This window comes from Molothrus aeneus, chromosome 2 (assembly GCF_037042795.1).
Source record: "Molothrus aeneus isolate 106 chromosome 2, BPBGC_Maene_1.0, whole genome shotgun sequence".
Lineage (NCBI taxonomy): Eukaryota > Metazoa > Chordata > Aves > Passeriformes > Icteridae > Molothrus > Molothrus aeneus.
In genome coordinates, this window is record NC_089647.1 from 29,565,468 (window position 1) to 29,588,738 (window position 23,271).

Sequence of the window (23,271 nt, forward strand, 5' to 3'; positions counted from 1 at the left end):
ACAGGATTCAGCAGTAGTGGGCCACAGCAGGACAGCTTTCTTACACCTCTTGAGACCTCAGACTGATACCACCTCTGCTGTCTCCCCCACCACAGACATTACCTGGTGGTGATCCCTGCAGCTCTCCGGTACCCATCCACCCAGGTTGCCTGCCTCCACATCACCTGTCATGATGCAAAAATTCAAGTGAATCTGGCCTTGGAGCGCTCTGCAGGACGGGAGCTCTTAATGCAAGAAACCATCCAGAAGAAGAAGACTTTCCTGTGCACTAAGTTCTGGGTGAGCCACCCTAGGCAGATGCCATCACTGATTTTCCTTTCTGGAAATTGCTTGTATTACTCCCTCACAAGTGGTGACATGGCTAGGGTCTACTTTGTCCTGGTGTGAGCCTTTCAGGAAGGGGAATGGGTGGTGTCCAGGGATGCACAGCCCAACACAGCCTGTTGGTTAGCACTGAATTTCCTTTCTGAATCGAATTTTAAAATGAAATTTACATTTGTTAAAATCTGCCAGAGTTCTGGATACCACCTGTGTCCCTCTCCTCCATTCCAGACCAGATGAAGCAGCTTTAGCTCTTTCTGAAGGACTTGTGCAGGTTCACAGCTAAAGCTTGGGGAAATCTTGCCAGACATACTGCAGTTTCTGTAGTACCTGAAATCAGACAGTAACTCAGCTCTTGGGAGCTACTGAAGACTAGTTGGATGGAAATGAATATTCTTGTTTTTCTAAACAGCATCTTAGATATTATTTATTATTGGTGAGAACTTAGCAAAGGTCAGGGATAAGGCAGACATGTCTAAGCAATACCCCTTTTGTTATACTGTATATTCTGTGCTGAGGCTGCTGGGGTCTTTGGCATCCAGAGTCTTTCTGGTTGTGTTTTCTGCTTTGGATTTCTTGTAAGTGCTGGGTAGCTCTGAAAGCCTAGCATTTGAGGCTGTGCAACTGCTTGATCTCTCTCTTTTGATTATCTGCTACCATCTCTCACCTTTCTGTCATCTGCCCATCTTCCTGAACAAGTCTGAAAACTCAAAAGTGTCAGGTGCTTGCTTGTCACCAGTGGGATAAAGAACACATTCCATGGCATGCAGGGCCTCCTGCTGCTCATGTGGGACTGTGTGAGATCTGGATGTGATCTGGTTTCAGAGGTTGTTGCTGATTGCTCCCTCCTGGCACAGTGGGAGGGAACCAGTGAGTTGTTCCTCTTTACTGTCAGAAGATTACCTGGGGCCTGTGTGCTCTCCTCTCTCTGTCTGTGCAGGTTGCCCCTCCAGCTGATGGCACAGAGGAGGTCGCCACTGTAAAACTGACCATCACAGGAGATGGGGTCAATGTTGAGGAGCAGAAAAAGGTCCTGATCTGCAAGTCCAGGAATGGCACCATCATCCAAACAGACAAGCCCATCTATGAACCAGGGGAGACAGGTGAGATGCAAATGGGAGCAGCTGAGGGTCCCAGGCTTTTTGCTGGTTGCACCATGTGGAAAGACTGTGATACCCTGCACAAGACCACATCTCTTGCTGAATGGTGTTTTCAGTGTTTGTAATGTCTGGTTTGTGATGGCTGTGGAGTTGCAGGAGGCAGTAGATAATGATAACCATGTCCATGGAACCTTCCATGTGGGAATGTTTGTGTCAGACGTTACCACAAGTGTGCCTCGAATGGAGGCAGGAGCTGGGGAAGCACATGGAACAGGGGTCTGTAGGGAAAAACTGAGATCTGATAACATATTCCCTGATTTCCTTCCTCAGTGAAATTTCGCATTGTGACTCTGGATGAGGAATTCCTTGCACTCAACGATTCGGTAAGCATGTCCTGGAGGCTGTGGGAGAGGCTGCCTTGTACCATGCATGCATCCTACCTCCCTTCCACCCTGCTCATCTGCCAATGCTCCAGCTTTTCCACATTCACCTCTGGCAGGTTTTATGAGTATGCAGAGGGCAATAGTAGCTTCCAGGGAGATGGCAGAGGTGTGCATGTCTCTTGCCCATCTTGGTAGAATGGTCAGGCAGCTGCAAGTACGGGACACATTGATTCCTGATGTAATGGTGTCACAGAGGGAGTGAACAGGTTGTAAATCAGGTTTTCCTTCTTGTGGGGAAGGGTGCTTTTAACCTGCACCCTAGAAGATGGAATGTAGAAAGTGCTGGTTAGACATTTTTAGGACAAACTTTTTGATTGCAACAATGTGGAAATGTGTCCAGAAAAGGAATTTTCATCATTGGAGATGTTCAGAACTCAGCTGGAGAAGGCTATGAGCAATCTGCTCAGGAAGACATGTTTCAGCAGGATGTTGGATTAGGTGGCCTCCAGAGGGTCATTCCAAATTATGTGATCCTATACCTCTGTAATCCTCTTAAGACCACACCTGAACCAGAACTAGGTTTGTTTGGGTAGTGACCTCTGAGTTTTTCTGTCAGGAAGTCATTAGTATGTACTGGGTGACCTCCAGATTAGTTTTTCCTTTCCTTTTCTTCACACCTTACTATAATGAACCCACCTGGTATTTCTTCTTTTTTTTTGTGGCATTTGTTTTACTTTGTATTGTTGCCAATGCTCTCATGTTTCCAAATCACTTTGGACATCCTTCAGAGAGGGTCCTGAGTCTGAAGTACCTTGTGTGTGGTGCTGGCATATGTTTCTCTCTTCTAATGTTTTTGCATTTTTTCCTCCCCAGATTTCCCTGTTTCTCCTGGTAAGTGATGCTGAAATCTCGTGTTAGAGTAATGGAGATGGCAGTAGTTTCACTGTGCTGTACATATTCAGTTTCTAGAAGATTTTACAGACCTCTGAGTGGAATAGTAGATCTTTGTTTTTTTGTTGTTGTTGTATGTTAAATTTTTAAACTAACATACTTCTTTCCGCTTCTTTTTTATGCACCTCTTTGAGGTTATTCTCCCAGGCACTTCAGTAGAAATCTGTTATTCTAGACTTGCAAGACAATAAATAGAAAACTTAGATTCCTATGAAAGAAAGTTACAACTGCAAAGAATCTTTGCTTAAAATCAGAGTTTAAATAAGTGCAGAAGGAGGCTCAGATGCTGGGAGCAGAATCTGAGCATTATGATGTCTTCAAAATTTCCTGATCAGTCTCCACCAAACCTCATTTCCTTAGCTATAGAACCTGGTAGTCTACAACACTGAAATCCTGAAGCTCAGTTTCTATGGGGTGGGGATCAATGAGACGCTGGAACAACTCCCTCTTTCTTGTGGGTGCAGGACCCTAAGAACAACCAGATAGAGCAGTGGCAGAAGGTGGTCCCTCAGGATGGCATTGCAGACCTGTCTTTCCAGCTGAGTGAGGAGCCCCTGCTGGGAACGTACGTCATCAACGTCACCAGCGCCAGCGCCAGCACCTACGGCAGCTTCTCCGTCAAGGAGCGCGGTATGAGCACGCAGGGTTTGTCTGAGCTCCTGACAGCACCCTGCACTCCTGGCCCAGGAAGCAGGGTGTTTATTCCTCCATAACCATCCCAGGAGCAAAAGTTGTAGTCATAGAAAAGAGTCTGAGCTGAGGCTCAGGAGAGCCTCAGGAGAGGAGATTGCTTTGGGACCTTGGCTTAGCGTGTGGGAAGAGTGTTGTGCATGGCCTCAGACTTTTGATGCAGCTGATTCCTATGGATGTCAGAGTCAGATAAAACAAGGCAATTTAGGATGGACTTTTCCAGAGAATATGAAGTCCAGTGGCCTCTCACTTCACTTTCATTCCCTAATCAGCTGTATTGGGAGGCCAGCCTTCTCTCATTGAAAATAGCTGTCAGAAGTACCAGGGACTTGGGCGTGTTTGGTTTTAGTTTGGGAAGGAGCAAATCATCCAGGGCCTACACACAAATCTGTTAAAGATCCATGGAAAATCTTTCCTTTCCCTTCTTACCACCTTCCTTCTCCATTCCTGTCCCTTATTCCACCATTGTCTGCCTTTATGTTAATTCTTTGTGAAGGCTGTCCCTGGCCCGTGTTTCCTACAGTTCTCTGTTTTTCCCTTCCAGTGCTGCCAAAATTTGAAGTGATCTTTGAGGCCCCAAATCAGATTTATGCACTAGAGACAACCTTCCCGCTCCGGGTATGTGGCAGGTGAGGATCTGACTGGAGGGATGGTCCTGTGCTCATTTCTGGCCTGATATGCACAAGCTGGATGGGAAACCATGAGAAGCTAAAGGGCAAGTTTACTACACTTCAGTCACAGGAAGCCAGAACCTTCCATGGCAGCTGTTTGCACCCTGAGGCAACACAAAACATTCCTGTAACTATCATTCTGATACTCTAATGCCCCTTTTCTAAAAACACTCCACAAATCTCCACACACAAAACCTGGGGGAACAGCCTACCCTTTGACAAGCAACTGTTTGTGGGACAGGACATGACAGACATGTGGTGTTCATCTCCCTGAAGAATAAACTCATGGGAAATGATGGGAAGCTTTTCCAGATTATGCTTAAGTGGAAACTAGAGGGAGGAAAAAAGGAATTGCCCCAGGTATAATCCAAGGACAGCGCTACAGTTAGCCCTATGTGAAGGTGATTTTTTTAATAGAAGGCACTTTCTTAATCACCCGTGTTTCTGGTCATAAGATGATGAATGGCTTCAGCACATCCTGGGGTTATTGCAGGTGATGCTGATATATAGTTACAACACTCTAGTTACCCAAAATAATTTAGTTTGGTGCTAATTATATCATAAAGCCCTTGATTTCCTATCACTGCACAGCCCTGTGCTGACCCTGCTTGCTGGGTCAGGACTCCTGGGCCTACTCTGTGGCTGCCACTCCTGTGTGAGAGTGTGAGTATCCGACAGGGAGAGGTCTCTGGGGCTGTGCAAAGCAAGCCGTGTGTTCTCCCACCCTGTGTGACTGTCTCTTCCTTCCCCTGCTCCCCCAAACAGATACACTCGTGGGAAAAGCGTCCAGGGGATGGTTCACGTGAGCCTTTGTCAGAAGATAGCCCCGTTCCTGCCCAGTGCTTCCAAACCCGATCTCTGTTACAAATTCAGCAACCAGGTGAGATGCTTAGGAAGAGCTGAACTGTGTTCAGTGGCATTTGTGCTCAGCCTCAGGGTAACATGAGGCTGCTGAGTCTTTTAGTTGAAGTAACAGCAATGTTAACACATTGTTTTGGCTGCTTGGCCACTGCTACTGGTGCTGCCTCTCAGCAGCTGTGCCTGATGATTGTGACTGGGCTCATCATGTGCCTGCTCCACATCCTGGGCTGCAATGCCAAAAGGAAAAGCACCCCGACAGCAGGGGTTTTGTGCCACTGTTCCTCTGCCTCTTCCATAACTTCTAATGCAAGTGCCTCTCTCAGAGCTTGTTTCTCCTCCCTGTACTTTCAGACAGATGAGGCCGGCTGCTTCTCCACAAACGTGAGCCTGTCCTCCTTCAGCCGAGACTTTCGCTACTATCAGGACAGCATAGCTGCAGAGGCCTCGCTGGTGGAGGATGCCTCAGGTAACTCTGGGGTTTCTGCTGCCTGGGAGGATGCAGGTGAAGATGTGCTAATCTGACCAAAAGCACTGGAGACTTTCAGGCTAGCAAGGGATCCGAGCCTTCTGAGCCCACTGGGGCCTGCTTTGTAACCTCGCAGATAGAGACAGCGGCTCTTGATGGGTGACACACTCACTCTGAGTGTGGTGTCAGGTGCTGAGGCTCTCTAAAAACTAGCAGTTAAGTGGGAGAAAGACCAGATCCACAGAATCTTGGGCAGATCACCAGTGGAATGTGAAATGTGTGTGCAGCTGAACTTGTCTATCCCTATTACCAGTGGGTCACTCTGCAGGGAAATTGCTGAGGAGTGCTTGGCTTTCTTGTTCCCTCTCTCATGTTTCTGTCTTGCTGCTTTCATTCAGAGATACAGGTCAATGCTTCCCACAAATTACTCATCTCCAGGATTGGCGGGATGGCCTTGTTTGATGATGTGAATTCTTACTACCACCCTGGACAGATATACAGAGGAAAGGTAATTCCAAGTTTCAGTTCTTTGAAGGGGAAAGTGTGAGCAATATTTCACAATAACCTTTACTTACTGTCTTTTCTGACCCCATCTCTAGTCAGGGGCTTGGGAGGGCACAAACAACTCCCAGAAACAAAACTCTGGAATTGTCCAGTGTCACAATAACACCCAAGACTGCCATTTACCTAATAACCCATGAGGGAGAGCAGCTATGGGCTTTAATATGGGGGGGTAGCAAACCCAAACATCTGGAATTTCAGCAGCCAGGAAGTCTTCTGCTGTGAAGGAGTGGAGAGCACTGGAGGTTGGACCAGATGACCCACTGTGATCCCTTCCAACCTTACCCATTCTGTGATTCTGTGAATGAACATGGTAGTGCAAGTGGTAATATGACAGGAGCAGTGGCAGTGTTGAAAAAATTATTAGTGACTGAAAGAGTGATCTTGCTGTGTTTGGAAACACTGCTCCTGACTTGGGGAAACCAGAGATTCTGTCTGCTAATTAGATTCTTCTGCACTTCTCTTGCTCCCCATGATATTCTCAGATTAAAGTAATTGATTACCAAGGCAAAGCACTGAAGAACAAAGAAGTTCTCCTTGTAGTAAACTGTGCTGAGCAGCAATTTAGGCAGAAGTACATCACTGGGGACTCTGGAACAGCTTCATTTAGCCTGGATACCTCTGCCTGGAACAGGACCTTGGCCTCCCTGGAGGTAAGTGAGGAAGGGTGGTCTTGTGGCAAGGGTATGTCTGCATGTTAGAGCTGTATACTGTCCCACAAACATTTTCCTTGTTCCTTCCCAAGGGAGAGTAACTCAACCTGAAACACCTCAGCATGTTCTAGATCTTGGCTGAGATCTTGGCTCTCTCTCTGAGAGCTTATTCTCCAAGTCCTGGTTGCTTTCCTCACGAGCTCTCCACAGAGAGACCTGTCATTGGCATTGCTCAGATTGTCTAACAAATGTGATTTGCAGCCGAATTGTTTAACTAGAGAAACTAACTGGTTTGTTTTTTTGTCTCACCAGGCAAGTGTGCTGCATCAAGATTCAGACAGAGAGCCTGGGACAGCTGACTTGAGTTACCAGCGAGCTTCTTATTTCATCCATCCATTCTACAGCACCAGCAGGAGCTTCCTCTCTATCGTCCGTGTGCCAGAGACAATGCCCTGTGGTAAAACACAGTCTGTCCAGGTGGACTTCAAAATTTACGAGGAAGACCTGGAACATGGGCCCAAGCGTGTCATTTTCTCCTACTTTGTGAGTTTCTGGGAAAGCACTAGTGGGTGACAGCTGAAGGCCCAAAATCAGCATCTCTTAGAGGTTCAAGCCTGATATTTGATAGTCTTGGCTCAGGCCAGGACAGGGAGTTCCTCCAGTCATCATGGAACTGGTTTTGATTCTGGTACTGCAGAAACAAGTAGCAACAAAGGCAGAACCTTTATTTTAGGCTCTGCAGAGTGCAGGGCAGGTATTGGCCTTATCTGTCCTCCCCCCACTTCGTCTCTGAGCTCTCCATACTAACTGAGAGCAAATAAAGCTAATATTCCTCCCCCAACCCCCATTTAATATCTCAATTTAATTTCAGGGTTTCTTATTGATCTCAAAGGCTATGTGACTATGTGACCATCCCTTTCTGTGTCCTTCTCTAGGTCACAGGGAAAAGAGGGATAGTCCATGCAGGTCAGCAGACTGTTTGGGTTGGGCTGCCAAGAAGTAAGTGCACTCCCCCGTGTCATGTCATAGCAAGCACTCAGTGGTCTGTGGCATCCCTTCTTATTGGGACAAGTGGTGTTAAGCCTCCCTGCAATGCAGGGGTGGCTCACCACTTGTGTGCTGTGTCAGAGCCCTGTGCCTTTCCCGATTTCATGTTCCCTTTGCCCTCCTGCTTTGTACCAAGAGAATACTCAGCATTTCCCAGCCCATTTTGATCTGACATCCTCTGTTGTCTTCAAGTCTCCTTTTGCTGCTGCTCCTGCAAGCAGCACGAAACTGCAGTCTTACTCTCCATAGCAACTGTGTCTCCAAATAGTCTGGGTGATTAGGATGACACATTTTATAATTTTGGTATCTGTTGACCCACTGTTGCCTATTTCTCCAGCTCTTGTTTTTTGATTCCTGAATTATAAGTATTCTGGGATAAGGTCATCTCTCTGTTGGTGATGGGATGGGAGATGTTGGGTGAGAGGATGCTTTGAAAGATATCTGAGAATCTCACTCTTTGTGGAACCAAACTTGAACTCCAAAGTACTGTTTCATGTCCCCAAGGCAATAAACAGAAAAGTCTTTTGCTGGTCTTGAATACCAGATCCAGAGATGTGCTGATTGTTTCAGCAGTCTCCAGAAATCTTGTTGGTCTTGAAAGACTTCAGTAAAGGAGGAAAGGATTTAAACAGGCACACGCAGAATGGCAAAGATGATCAGACTCTATTTTCACTATCAAATCCACTTCCTCTTATTCCCTCTCTTCTCCATCTAGTGCTGGAAGGCTCCTTCTCCATCCCTCTTACGTTCAGCTTGACCTATGCCCCAGCTCCAAGACTTGTTGTTTATGTCATCTTCCCTAATGGAAAAATCATTGCTGACTCTGCCATCTTTAGTGTCTCCACGTGTTTCAGAAACAAGGTAGGGTTTGTGTCTGAGGCTGTGACTAAATGTGTGAGCAGGGACGTGTCTGCTGCAATGAAAGGAGAGCTGTGTTGCTGTGTGTGGCTGACACTGTGTGTGATGCTGTCACAGGAATTGCAGTTTGTGACTGGTGAGGTGTGCTATGATGTTTGGAGAAAGTGTATGCTCAGCATTGTGGGGGCTGCTGCAATGTTTGGGAAAGGCAGAGAGTTGCTGTCTGTCTCCATGGGCAACTGCAGCCTGGTAGGATCATAGATAATCCAGCCCAGCACAGATCATTTGTATGGTTCTCAGGAGAGCTTAGGGCTGCTCTGCTGCTGCAGCAATTAGAATTGCTAGTATGTGGTATTGGGATGGCATCTGAAAGTGGATGATGGAAGAAGTGGATTTTACTGGCCATCCAGAAAGGGCTGAGTGCATCTGGTCATTGTGACATCCTTGGCAATCTGCTTTCTTGGCTGTGTCTTGCACTCCAAAGGTGAATGTCTGAGAGGCCATTACCCCTGCTGCACAGCTGCACAGCTCCACAGCTGCTTGTCTGCCATAGACAGTCAGATTCAATCAAGAGCAGGAGGAGTTTCAGGAAACTGAGGCCAATCCCACAAAGAGCCTGGAGATAAGGACTAGGCTTATATTTGATCTGGGGCCCCAGAAGAAGGGGCTTCATAAGACAGCTGTGAGGTGTGTGACCATGGCTGGCTGGTTTGCTGGGTAAAGAAGAGAGAGCTGTGCTCTGACACGGGAATGTCTCCATGTGCACACTGAAGGCTCCCCCTCTGGCATCTTTCCTGTTAGAACCTCAGTGTTGTCTTTTTAAAATACCTCCTGGGGATCCTTGGGAGGTTCCTTGGCTGCCTATTCAAGGCAGGTCCTTGAAAACTCTCTCTTCATGTAGGTCCCTTCCCTGCTTGGGAAGTGGAGGGTGACCACCCTTAGAAATGTCACTCAGGCATTGCCTGCATTCTTCCCGTCCAGGTGGAGCTGAGCTTCTCCACGCCAGAGACTCTTCCTGGCTCACAGGTTGGCCTCCGCCTGCAGGCAGCTCCTGGCTCCATGTGTGCTGTCTGGGCTGTGGATCCAAGTGCCTTTTGGATGAAGCCAGGAAAAGAACTGAGCAGCCACTCGGTGAGCGAGCCTGCTCTGACTTTTTCCCTTCCCTCCTGATGCCATGTGGGAGGGAGGCCGCTGCACCTGTGCAGAATTTAACTGGAAATTTAACAGGAAAATTGAAATCATGGCCTGGAGGGATCGGCAGCGCTCCCAGTGTGGATGGGTAGGGATTAGAGATTAAGGAAGTTGTTGAGCCTCACTCGGTGGTAAAACAGCTTCTGTGCTGGCACTCTCAGAGGAGAGCCCAGGAAGAGTGACAGCGATCCTGGGCTTTCTGGCACATGTTCATGTAAAGTAGCCAGAAGCAACTCAAACAGGCCTTGGATGCGGGAGAGGAAGGGAATGCCAGGTTTAATTTGCACTGATTTTTTTCCCTTTGCTTTCTCAGATCTATGGGCTGTTCCCATCTGTTTATAATGCCAGGTATCCTCACCAAGTGTCTGAAGATGATCGTTCATGTGGGCTCCCAAATTCCGATGAGCCTGATGTGTTTACAGCATTCAGGGTAAAAATGGTTGATTTGGTGGGTTGAGATAATTCATGAACTGAGGGAAATGTGGGCCCTGACTATACCAATATCCAAGGGATGCTGCTGCAGACAGGACAGTGAACAGGTGCAGTTTAAGCCCTTGTAACTCACTTGTTATTTGAATAGGTGATTTGAAATGTATAAGGAAAAATCATTGTGTGGTTGCCACACTTGGGTTGTGTGACTCAGGATGCCAAGGATTATTCATTACTTTAATTGGATTTCACACAATTTGTTTAATCTTCATAGCATGAGCAATTGCACCCTGCAGGCAGAGAAGGCATAGTACCCAAATGACCATATGTTTGAAAGGAATAAATTTGGCTGACTCAGGCCAGATGAATTACCTTAGAAGAGCTTGTTTGCCCATTGCGGGGGATCTGAATTATTCCTTCTTAAAATGAAGCAAGAGAATATAGCCCCACTGCATGAGGGGACAGGAAGGCACAAGGGCAGAGGGCAGAGAAGAGAGGACAATCTTCTGGTGATTAATTTTTTCCTACAGGAAATGGGGTTAAAAATTATGTCCAACACCAATATCAAGAAACCCAGAGTATGCCCAACCACTCCATTGACAACTATGCTGCGGGGAAGAGGAATATTTATTTCCAGGCCCATGTTGACGTTTGCCCAGCCCCATAAACTGTATAACAGTAAGCATTTGACAGCTTTTTTTTCTTACATGGGAGGCTTAGTCTTTCATGTGAAAGCAGTCCTGGATTTGAGCCAAGAGGCAGCACTTGCTGTAAGTGCAAATGGAGGAGGAAGAGGGTTTCCTGTCCCTAAACCTGTTGTGCTAATGGGAGGGATGTTAGTGGGATGTCTGATCCCAGGTTTTATCTCTGGAGTGAGGGAAATGTTGCCTGTCCTATGGTGCCTCCATGTGCAAGTAAACCCTAAAGCACCTCTGACATTTGAAATGAGGCAAGGGATTTTAAAATTTGGGACAGCACATTTTGTTCTGTTGCCATGTTTCCCAAGAGCTGACTGCAACTGCTGCAGCCTGAGCTGGAGCTCCTCTGCTCTTAACCAGGACCTGAGGACCCTATGGTGACTATAGGTCTTTGTTGTTTCCAACAGAGCATCTGACATCAACCTATCAGCCCATTATGTTTCCACCTTTTTCTGCAGCTGAAGACAAAGCACACAAGCATTTTCACCAAACCTGGCTGTGGGATTTGTATGCCGTGGGGTGAGTAAACTGAGCAGTGGGGGTTTAGTCTGGGTCATTTTGTGTGGCTGGGAGAGGCAAGAGATGCAGCTGAGTTTAGATCAGAGGCAGGTGTGCAAGACACTTATTAAGGACATACATCATGGGGCTCATACCTGTAGGCTGTTCATTGCTGGAGTTGATGTATTCATTAAATGCATTTTCCTCTACTAGGAGTGCTGGTCATCCATGAGAGGTGGCTGGCATAGGAAGATAGAAAAGCATGAGGAGCAGCCAACAAGCTTAGTTTACTGCCTATAGTCTGCTTTTGGTAGTCCTAGAGGCTTGCATTTCCCAAAATGTGCTCGCAGATGTATCCTGGTATCCAGGGGGAGCTGATGTCCATAGAAGTCTTTCATAGGACTGAAAATTGTGTCCTGTGAGAAAGGCTCACTGTGTACACAGGGCCTATTGAGAGAGCTTTTGGAGATTTTTCATCTGAGACTTGAAGATTTTCTTGTGTGTCCTCTGAAGACTGAATTATGCTCAGGCCAGATCCCGAGTATATTTCCTATCAACATCTGCCCTCTCCCACCTCCACTGTCCTTACAGATACATCTACCTCTTCACCCCTAGCAGCAGATATTTCCTCTGTGACTTGTTTACCAACATGAACTGAGCCACCAAAAATTTCTGTGTTGTGTGTGTTGCCTTCTTGTACATGCATGGTGAAATAAGCTGAATAAAACCAGTACCTTTAGCTGTATCTGCTTTTTGTGTTGGCTGTGGTGGCAGCTGCAGAACAGTCTGCTCCTCTCAAAAGCTGTGATGTGTGCACAGGACAAGTCTCTGCCCTGCCCTCATGCTGGGCTTTAAGCTGTCAGTGTCTCACAGGACAGAGAATGGCTGGATCAACCTCATCTGCTAAGCCCTACTCCTGCTTGTCCTGTTGCTCTCTTGGTTTCTGGTTTCTGAAAAATAAGACTGCTGACATCTGTAAGTCATTTTTAGATGTGCAAAGGGCAAGTGCTGCCTGTAAATGATGGCGTCTTGCAGCCATGTACCCTATTGACCCAAGTGTTCTGTCAGTAGAAGGACCTGAGATGGTGTCCCCACTTTTACAAAGGACTTGTAACCCTGCAAGGGCTGCAACTTCAGTAGGGGTTGGACTGAGGTGAGGGGATGGGAAGCTCTGAACACAGAGCAGGTCACGTGGCATAGCATCATTCAATTAAATGTTTCTGTTGCTGTCCACTTCTCCCCAGCCCCAGTGGGAACAAGAGCATCACTGTCACTGTGCCTGACGCCATCACAGAATGGAAAGCAGGAATGTTCTGCATGGGACAGAATGGCTTTGGGTTTGCTCCAGCCTCCCGGCTGATTGTTTCCAAGCCCTTTCTTGTGGAGCTGCCACTGCCATCTTCTGTGGTCCAGGGTGAGACCTTCAACTTGAAGGCCACAGTCTCCAACAACCAGCAGCAATGCATGAAGGTAGGTGAGTCCTGATAGCCTCTGCAAGGAAAGCAGGACATGGCTGACACCTGTGGCCTGTGATCATAGACTCGTAGGGGAAGGGACTTTAAAGATCATCCAGTTCCAAATCCCCTTTGAGAAGTCATGGCAATTCAGTGACGTTCTCTCTGACTGGAAAAGGCAAAACATTACCCCCACTTTTAAAAAGAGAAATAAGGAAGCAACCTTGACATGGGCCTGTGAAAACCCCATGAAGTTCAGCAAGGCCAAGTGCAGGGTCCTGCACATGGGTTGGGACAATCCCAAGCACATAGATACACTTGTTGCCCTTGATAACCCTGGCCAGGCTGCCAGGTCTTTAGCTTTCCCAACCTGATCCCTGGCTAGTCAAACAATCTGTGTGTATTCCTCTCAGGCTGTGCCCTGCTTCTACCCTCTGTAGGCTTCCTTTTTGTATTTTTGATGTTTATTTATTGCCACCTGCCATCCCTTCTGCCCCTTCAGATCCAAGTGACCCTGGAGGAGTCTGCACACTTCCAGCTGAAGCCATGCAAAGGCTGTGCCTACAGCAGCTGCTTGTGTGCTGGGGAAGCCAAGACCTTTCAGTGGAGTGTCACAGCTGAGCAGCTGGGTGAGAAGCACAGAGAGGTGGGGTGCTGAAATTGGGAACGGATGGGACCAAGGTGGGGGTGTTTTGTAAGAGCTGACATAGAGTGAGGAGCTGTTTGCTCTGCTATCCAGAGTACTTATTTGCACCTATCCTATGGTCATGGTTACTCACAAGCCTGTGCTAGGAGGTACAGAAACATATAGGGGTCTGATCAAATTTTTTGTTGTCAGCAGGTGATGTCTATTGTATTAACAGGAAGTTTTTCCTCAGAAAGTGTCTTATGCACATAAATGTGTGTTATTTTCAGGGCTCGTGAACATCACCCTCAGCACAGAAGCTGTGGCCTCCAAAGAGCTCTGTGGTGAGGAGACACCATTTGTCCCAAGACAAGGACAGAAAGACACGATCACCAAGCTCATTCAAGTCCGGGTCAGTCAAGCTCTTTTGTTACCTAAGCCTCAAAGTAGGCTTTGTGCAATTCCCAGATTTTGTGCATGTTAATTTTGGGAGTTACTATTCAAAATGCTATTCAAAATGTGCAATTATCATCTCAGGGCCTGAGCTGAGCTCAGCTGTGAGGGTTGATGGATGTAGAAGGTAAAGGGATGTCCTTCACTTCATACCATGGGAAACTTTAAACACTCTTTTATGTCCTTGCCTCCTGAGTTCTCTGCTGAATCTTATGGCACCGTTTTCACGGATATTCAGAATTTAGGATATTCTGAAAATGCATGCTGGTTTCTGATCTGAAGTGAAAATGGTTGAAAGTAGTTTGTATTTTTGTGTGAAAACGATGATACTCCAGCTGACTGTCCACCTTGAACCAGGATTCTGAACATACCTTCTTCTAATCCACTTGTAATCCCGTTTCTCTCCTGGGTGCTCATTAAAATGCTACTTTTATGTGCTCCAACAGCCAGAGGGAGTGTTGGTAGAAAAGGCTCACAGCTCCATCCTGTGTCCTGAAAAAGGTAGATGGATTGCTTTCTTCTTTCACCCTGTTCATCCCCCTCTTCCTGTCTAACCACCTTCTGGGTATTCAACCCAGAATAGTTCAACAAGTGGAAACATTTTGAACAATTTTCTCTGGCTGCATGATGAAGCTACAGAAGCATACTCTAATTGTGGTGCCAGCTAGGGCTTTCTCCTAGGCAGGGATGTGGGGAGGTCTGCTCTTTAACCATCCATATCCCTGGCACTAAGGTGACAGCTTGAGGCCTTTTTCACCTGTGCAAATAAAAGCACACTACTGAACATGGCGAGGCTGGAGGTCACGGCTTAGGATTGCTGTTCCTGACTTGAATTTTATGGTGTATGATGGGGCCATCAGCTGATTTTGAGAGCATGAGGAGCATTGAGGAGACAAACCTGCAACTGAAATCTTAAATGAGATGGAGTAACTTCTGTAGAGAAAAATAGGTGACTTTGACCCCTGAGGATTTCCAGGAGAAAATTCTCTCACAACCTCTTTATAAAGAGGGGTGTTAGGACAGCACAGTTACCATGAGGTAGATGCAGGAAATTAAGGGTGGAATGGGACATAGATTTTGGAAGTGATTTACAGCCTCTGTGACAGAAAAATGGGAAGTTCAAGACAGCCTTGAACAGTTTCTGGGGTTTTGAAGGCTTTTTTTCATCAGAATCTATTTCTTTTTGTTCTCCCCACACCTTACCTGACTGGTGTCAGGGAATCCAGCAGAGGAGTCTGTGTCCCTGGTGCTGCCTCTAAATGTGGTTGAAGGTTCAGTCAGAGCCACCGTCTCAGTCACTGGTAAGGAGTTAAGCTATGGTGGTACCCTTGCAAACCCCATATCTCTGAGTTTAGCCCAAGGAAAGCCCAAATTTCCCCACACACCACTTCTGAGTTTTCCAAGGCTCCACTGCCATGTTCTTCTCATGTGTGTGGCTGTGTTTCCTTATTACTGACAACGTAAAACACGCAGCAAGGGAGAGAGTGTTGTGTTGATGAGCTTCCTTGCCAGGATGGGAATGTGTACAGCTCATATGAGGGGCACAGTGGAACTGATAAGGTGGTGGACAGAGGTGTCCCCACACTGCTGTGCTGCTTGGTGCACTGCTGGGAATGGTGACAAGTAGGAGGAGGTGAATCTTACTGCCTAGGAGGTGGTCAGGGTGCTTATATTTTGTCTCAGGGGACCTCATGGGGTTGGCACTGCAGAACCTGGACCACCTGGTGCAGCTGCCCCATGGCTGTGGGGAGCAGAACATGGTGCTGTTTGCCCCCGTTGTCTATGTGCTGCAGTACCTGGAGAAGACGAGGCAGCTGAGCCCTGAGATCAAGGACAGGGCAGCAGGATTCCTGCGCAATGGTGAGTGCAACAGAGCCACCCTGCCCCTCTGCCTTCCCCTGTGGCCAACAGTCCCAGGTTCCCTCTCCCCTTCCACCTGGAGCACTCAACCACCCCATTCCTGCACAGTGGCTTCATTGCCAATACCATTGTGAGCACTCATGTCCTATCCTGCTTCCCAGGGTACCAGATACAGCTGCAGTATCAGCACCCTGATGGCTCCTACAGTGAATTTGGTACCAAGGATGAGTATGGTAATACTTGGTAAGCCCTGGGCTCTCTCCCTGCTGTCTACCTGCTCTCTGACAGCCAGGAGGTGGACAGCGTGAAACCCTTGCTGTCCTATTGGATCCAAAGTGCTCTAGAAGCTTTGTGGACTGGGGCACCCCAGTCCTGGTGATGAATTGATCTGGAACCAGCACATTAGAAATAGCACAATAGGTAAAGAGAGATGCACCAGTTTTAAACTCCCACTTTTTTTCCTCAACTTCTGCTTAGATTATTTCTTTCCACTAATTTCTCCTGCTCTTTCATGCACTCCACCTCCCTCTGATTCTCTCTTCCTTCTTTCATGCCTTTTTTTTCTTTTCTCCTCAATCAGGCTGACTGCATTTGTGGTTAAATGCTTTGTTCAAGCCAAGCCATACATTTACCTGGACAACCGGATTATCCAGGCTGCTCTCAGCTGGCTGGAATTCCACCAGCTTCCCAGTGGTTGCTTCAAAAACGTGGGACAACTTTTCCACACATTCATGAAGGTAGGAGCCAGTGCACCTTGAAGGACAGCACCAAGCAGTTCTTGCCAAGTGTGCTGGTAATTGTTTAAATTCACTTGCCTGTGTTGTAGTGCTTTCTTGAGGGGGAGCAAGCCTGGGACAGGTGAGACCTCTCCTGAAAAGCTTCATTATTTGCCTATTAATTTTCCCAGCTTTTTGGATGTCTATGCTTTATTTTAGGGAGGTGTAGATGGGGAAGTCCTCTTGGCTGCCTACATCACTGCTGCATACTTGGAGGCAGGAGCAACACCAGAGGTAAATCCTGGGATTCTTTGCCATGCTCTTGTCTTAACATCTGAATCTTAATGAACTTAGTGGTAACACTGGGGCAGGCATCAGAGCACCTTGGAGGGACTTGTGGGCAAAGTAATTGAGTGGGTGAGGAAGATTTTACAGCTTCTCAGGAAAAACTCTCCCTTTGAGTACGACGTCCCTGGCAGGGAGAAAGTGAGGTTAAACTACTGGGAACCACTGGACTTCATGGCTAGATACCGTGTTGGCCATTTCCCAGGAATGAGCTGTTAATTCCCACTCCTTCCATGCCCTTGCTGGTCCTACCCAGCTGAAGGCTGATCATGAGGTGGGTGGAGCTGCTCCCACAGTCAAGTAAATAGACATAATGTAATTCCTAATAGGGTTGAGATTCACAAATAAAGCAGAAGTCGGGGAAGGGAGTGCTGTAGGGCAGCTGTAACTGCATGGTTAAGTAATGACAATAAGAGGGAGCTCTTACAAGTGCTAAGGATTGTAGCTAGTCACTAGGCTGTGGCACAGGCAAATAAAAAACCAATTAACTTGATGGAGAAACACAATTGTAGACATTGAGAAGTGAAGCTCTCTGGAAGTCAGAAAAGTAAGTGAAAAAGCAATGCTTTTCAGTGGAACAGAAAGCAGTGGGCTTAGGCAAAAAAAGGGAAGACAGATGGAAATTAAACTTCTTTCTGGCAATAGATGTCCTTCAGGTCACCCCTTTTTCACCATAGTACAATTATTCACTGTGAAAGTGAATTAAACACAGTCACCCTGCTCAGCAGGCTGTGTGTACTCATTAACAGTTGTGTGGTTTTGCTGTTGTTGTGTTTGGCCTGGGAAAGTAGGACATGGCGGTGTTACTCCCTCAGGAAAGTAAGGAGCTTCAGCCGTGCTCATTTCATTAGAGAGCACGGCTGAAGCCCAAAACCAGCTCGGGGGGAGGTCTGTCAAGCACCTTCCACCAAGGGCTGAAGATGCTGCTACTGCTGACAGGGAGAGTGCAGGCCCGGGCACAGAGTCACTGGAGTGAATAAACAAGGTGCTTTCTGGGCTGGCACAGAAATGTATGCATGCTCCTGCTCGAGTCCCAGGGGTTTGTGTGTGACCAGCAGCGCGTCCCTCTCGCCTGCAGAGCTCGGTGGTGCGCAGGGCTCTGGGCTGCATCGCTCCTGCCCTGCCCAAGGCTGCCAGCCCCTACACCCAGGCCCTGCTGGCCTACACCTTTGCCCTGGCTAAGGACTCCCAGCGCACACAAGAGCTCCTCAACGTGCTCGACCAAAAGGCAATCAGAGCAGGTACGGGGGCCTCGGAGCCAGGGGAACGCTAGAGAAGGGACAGGTGACCTTTCTGAGCCCTTGGTAAGGTGCAGCTGGGAGGAGCACAGTCTCACCCTCCAGGCCCTTCACCAAGGAGAGCTTTTAGACATCCACTGAATGAGCTCATGGTGTGTGAGCAGCATCCCACCTCACTGTAGTGGGGGTGCTGATTTCCTTCAGATCTCTTGCCCTTTTCTGGCACCTGAAGAGGAGGTTGGGGTTTGGGAGACTTGGGCATTCTTGCGCAGGACTGCAAAATGCCAGAGAGGAAAGTAAAGTGCCCCATGTCTTGTTAGTCCCTGACCCTCAGGGCTGGCCAGTGGACAGCTGGCTAGTACCAGGTTGTTAGTGGACCTGGCAAACAAGGCAATACAGAATTTGGACAACTGGGAGGTAATGCATATGCACATTATTGCCGTAATAGTTTTTGCATATCACCTTGGTTTGGAATATGGAATTTTAGGTATTGCAAAATACATTGATTTTCAGCTGCCCTGGTGATGTGAAAAAAAAAAAAAAACAGCCAAAAGGTGTTTACCCAATGGTCTCTGTAGACACAAGCCACTGTGTCTAGGAGGCTAGGCCACAGGAGTTCTTCCCTGACATCCCTCAAGATTCCCTCTGCTACCTTCCTTTCCCAGATGGGCAGATCCACTGGAGTCAGACCTCATCCAAGCCCAGAACCAGTACCAGCCCTTGGTCACAGCCAGTGCCTGTGGATGTGGAGCTGACAGCCTACGTCCTCCTGGCCCTGCTCTCCAAGCCAAATGTCACAGAGTCCGACCTCACCACGGCCTCTGGCATTGTGGCCTGGCTCACCAGGCAGCAGAATGCCTATGGAGGCTTTGCCTCAACACAGGTAACTCATGGCTAGGGAAGGGGATGTTTCTTGAGAAAGAACCTCTGCAAAATATGTACACAATGTATGGAAGTGTAAATGCTTTGGGCAAAGGAGTCCTTGGACATGGGGGTCCTCAGGACACTGGTTTCAAGTGTCTCTGGATGTCAGAGATGCAAATGTAATTGTGTTTTCCTTTCCAGGACACAGTGGTGGCCTTGCAGGCACTGGCCAAGTATGCAGCACTGACACACAGCACACAGGGGGATGCAGAGGTGAGGGTGAGGTCCCATGGAGGCTTTGGGAAGAAGTTCCAAGTCTCCTACCAGAACCGGCTGCTGGTGCAGGAGGCAGCACTGACAGAGGTCCCGGGCAAGTTCTTGGTGCAGGCCCACGGCAGCTGCTGTGTCTTTACTCGGGTAGGTTCCCACAGACCTTGCTGTGGCCACCCTCATCCCCTCATCTTGTCAAAACCAAAACTCTGCTGCACTTCTGTGGAAGGAAATGTGCATTGACTGTGCTTTAACCCCAGCCTGCTGCCAATGCAATAAACCTGTGTGTGGGAGGAAACAGACAGAAAATGCCCAAATATGAGGACCATGATGCTTCCATGGCTCTCAAGAGTACTGGAAGATGAAAATGCTTTATAGTAATCCCACTGCTGTGTGCCTGACTTGCACAGTCTCAACTGAAAGTTTGAGAAGGAACCCATGGAAGGTTTCCAATCTGAGTGACCTTTATTTTGAGTACTGGGACGAGTGTGCTTACTGCATATCATTTATCCATTCACTGTCTGGGGTCCAATCTCAAGGAGTTGAGTAGCCAGTGGAAAAAAAAGGTGTCATAGATGATATGCAGCTAATTATCAATGTTTTAGTCTGTCTTTTTGTCTCTCCCTGCAGATGGTGCTGAGGTACAACACACCCTCCCCACAAGACTCCACATCCTTTGCCTTGCAAGTGAAAACGGAGCCTGTCAATTGCACCAAGGACAATACACGCTCTGTTACTGTCCATGTCAATGTCAGGTGACTCTAAACATCTCATCCCACTTGGGAAGGAAAGCTGGGCATGGCTGGAGAGCGGAGGGGTGCTCCTTGGCTGCAGTGGAGGCACCAGGCAGTTTCAGCAGGAGGGAGGATGCAGAGCCTTGGCTCTTGCTGAGAGAGGTGTGCAGTAGTCAGCTCAGACTGGGGATGCTCAGAGCAGTGCAGCCCCATCCTCTGCACCCTGTGAGAGGGAGCAGTGACTGCCTGTCCCCAGCCCTGGCTGGCCTGCCTGGCTCAGGGCACTGCACACAGGGACTTCTGGTAAAGGGAAAGGAAAGCTGGGAGAGATTCTCTTTTTAATGTTCTCCCCAGAGACTCTCTTTTTCATCTTCTCCCCCAGGTACAATGGGAAGAAATCCACTTCCAACATGGTGATTCTGGAGGTGTCCCTACCGACTGGATTTGCCCTGGCTCCAGGATCTGGGATGTCTGTAAGACGTGTGGAATCAGGGTGGCAAGTGGTGTCAGTGGGACCATCTGTGCCCAAGGAGAGGGGGAGGCTGTATGGGAAGGTTGTATAGGAAGGTGTTGCCTGTCTCTTCCTTGAGCAATCTCACCATCCCTTCCTCTCTGCCACACAACAAACTTGAACACATACTGTTGGCTGTTTCTGTGAGTCATGAGGAGGGTGATACTTCTGACCCAATCAGCTTAGCATTCCCCTGTCAGCTAAGTGCCCTAGGCTCTTGTCCTTGGGGTTTGCAGGAGCTGAGTGGCCCTGCAGGGAGATCAGCCTGAAGAGATAAGAGTCCAAAATACATTTTGAAGTGAGTGAATGAGAATCTGCCAACTCAGATAAACCTTGTCGGGATGTCTCACGCTTTCCTTTCAAAAGATGAAACTAAATTGCCTTCTCCTCTCTCCTGTCCTAGCTGCAGCATGGACACTCTGTGAGAAGAACTGAGAAAACACAAGGAGGTGTTGCCATCTACTTGGACAAGGTAATGTCTGTGCTGGTAGAGAACCTGAAGGAGTGGAGAGCAATGCCCGAATTTTTGGGAGAATCCAGGACTGGGGCTAGCAGATCAGTATACTCGAGATTCATCTTGAAGTCCAATGTTTGAGTCTACAGAGTTGCTATTGTCAGTTAGTAGGATCAAATTCAGGTGAGGAATAAAAAGAACAGCTCATAAGTGAACTGTCATTTATTTTCTTCCCCAGCTGAGCCATATCTCTGACACATATGTCCTGCATCTGGAGCAGGAGATTGAGGTGACCAACCTGAAGCCAGGCCATGTCAGGGTCTATGACTACTACAGCCCAGGTCAGTGTGCAACCATGGGGTGCCAGGGCTGCCTGGGTGTCTGCACTTGGCTCTGTGCAAGGATAACTTAGATCTCTCCTCTTCTGTTGCAGAGGAGCAGGCCCTGGCTGACTATAATGTCTTCTGCATCTGAGGTAGGTGCAAATCCCCTCCTCAGCCCCCTGTACAGACCTTCCTGTACACCCCATCCACTTCTCTGTGTCCTCCTGGAGCCCTGTGTATCTCTGATTCAGCATGTTCCCTTCATCTAGGACTGTATCTGAAACTCCCTAAGCAGAATTCATGGTACTAGTTTCAGCTTATTATATTTGGGTATGGAGAGTTTCTCTTTCTGGGGAGGGGCTGAAGTAACACAAAGATAGTGGATCAAACAAAAAACCCCTTTCCTTTAGAGTCCTCAGTGAGAGCCTGTGCTCCCCAGCTGTTAGCATCCCAAATTAATAATTTGGGTCATATTATTTGCTCTCTGGGTTACTCTCTCTTCTGCTCTCATTTCTCCAGGGACTTGGACTGCTTCCTTACTGTCCACCGCTTCAGCTCACAGGGATCTCACTAATGCAAGATGCCTTAGGACAGTGGGGCTGCTGTGTTATTGCTCCTGGTATAATGAAACACCTGGAAAGTCACATCTCAGGCTTGGGATTTTGGTGCTGGGACACATCTGAGGCTGGATTTCAGGACTAGCTCCAGCCTAAGCTATGCTGCTCATCCTGACAGCCATTACCTAGTGAAATTTTTTTGTGTGTCTGATTAACGCTGATTGTTTTAATCCAGGGATTTTCTTGCTTGCAAAAAGATGAAAATAAAATACAAATCACAAATCTGGCCACTGTGGTGTGTGTTTGGACTCTGTGACAGCCTTTACCTGGGAAGAGTGAGCAGAGCTCTTTATCTCAGCTGCGTCATTGGCATTCATTTCCTCCAGCACTGGATTCTCCTCCAGCAGTGTTGTGCAGCCATCAGTATGGGGTGAGGACTCCTAGTCCTGCATGGAGACTGATCCCACTGGGCATCATCTCCTGCACACAGATGTAGCTGAGCCATAAGGACTTGGCTGCTGGTGCACATTATGTGGATGTAAATCTACCCCGCTGCGTATGAAATAAATAGAAAGCAGAAAGGGACTGATTTTAGTTTCTGCACCTCCTGTAGAGCTGGATCTTGCACAGGACAAGTCAAATATGAGTTGTCAGGAAGGGGTGGTGCCCTGGAGCTGAACCCCCTGCTAATGAGTGAGGAAAGTGAGCAGGGTCTTTGCCCCATTACAAGGAGCTGGAGAGGCAATTCAACAAGCAAAGAGTAAATGAAAATTCAACATCTATCACTGCTTTTTAAAATCAAACCTCATGATTTAAGTGCTGGTGATCACAGATCTTTTAGGTTGACAGTGACAAGTCTCTGTATAAACAGGTGACTCTCCACAGACCTTCCCTGGAGCTGGATCTAAGAGTGTGATGGTTAAGTGCAAAGGCAGGCTTAAGAGTGGAAGGGCTGGAAGACAGGTGAGGGTTGAAGGTCAGGATTTGGTTACAGCCCTGAAAGCTCTCCCTGTCCTGCTGGGATTTGTGGTGGTTTAAAGGGAGGGATTTGAAAAGCGTGTTTAAATTTTAACTATCATGCTCCAGAGTAATCTGAAGACTCAGCAAGTCCTATCTGTGAGACAAAGACATGAGCATTTCAAGTTTGTTTGTTTGAGAGCAAACACACTGAGGAGATGTGCCAGCAAGGCAGGCTGCTGACAGCCTGCTCTGTGCTTCATGTGCAGTTTAACAGGGCTAGAATGAAAGGATCAGCAGCTGGATGGTAGCAATACCTTTGTGGAGCACCAGAAGTGGCTGAGCTGATGTTGCACCTTTGTTTAAACAGGTGCTTTTCCTCCTCTCTTTATTCAATTTCCTCAGTAGTCCATGAGCAATGCAGATCTCAACACTGCATGCAGAACAGAATTTTTATTTACTTTCTTTGAAACTTTTTAAAAACACTTTGCAAATATTTCTGCTTTCTTTGCAAATGTCTTCTCTCTCCCTT

General features: G+C 47.7%; 1 protein-coding gene across 1 annotated transcript; it reads left to right on the top strand.

Moving 5' to 3' along the window:
• The first annotated feature begins 228 nt into the window (after window positions 1-228).
• Window positions 229-22,058, top strand: LOC136571691 (alpha-2-macroglobulin-like protein 1). The gene is made up of 35 exons (XM_066572283.1): window positions 229-279; window positions 1,262-1,424; window positions 1,752-1,804; window positions 2,678-2,695; window positions 3,220-3,385; window positions 3,990-4,074; window positions 4,882-4,996; window positions 5,329-5,443; window positions 5,842-5,951; window positions 6,490-6,657; window positions 6,970-7,200; window positions 7,593-7,656; window positions 8,420-8,565; window positions 9,544-9,693; window positions 10,067-10,183; window positions 10,713-10,860; window positions 11,288-11,399; window positions 12,623-12,848; window positions 13,335-13,461; window positions 13,748-13,869; window positions 14,357-14,411; window positions 15,128-15,211; window positions 15,594-15,770; window positions 15,932-16,013; window positions 16,351-16,507; window positions 16,706-16,780; window positions 17,910-18,072; window positions 18,735-18,952; window positions 19,135-19,350; window positions 19,834-19,958; window positions 20,320-20,410; window positions 20,852-20,920; window positions 21,141-21,243; window positions 21,336-21,377; window positions 21,745-22,058. Exons 1-34 carry the CDS (start codon window positions 229-231, stop codon window positions 21,374-21,376), a joined length of 4,143 nt encoding a protein of 1,380 aa, XP_066428380.1. The 3' UTR covers window position 21,377; window positions 21,745-22,058.
• The last annotated feature ends 1,213 nt before the right edge of the window (window positions 22,059-23,271 follow it).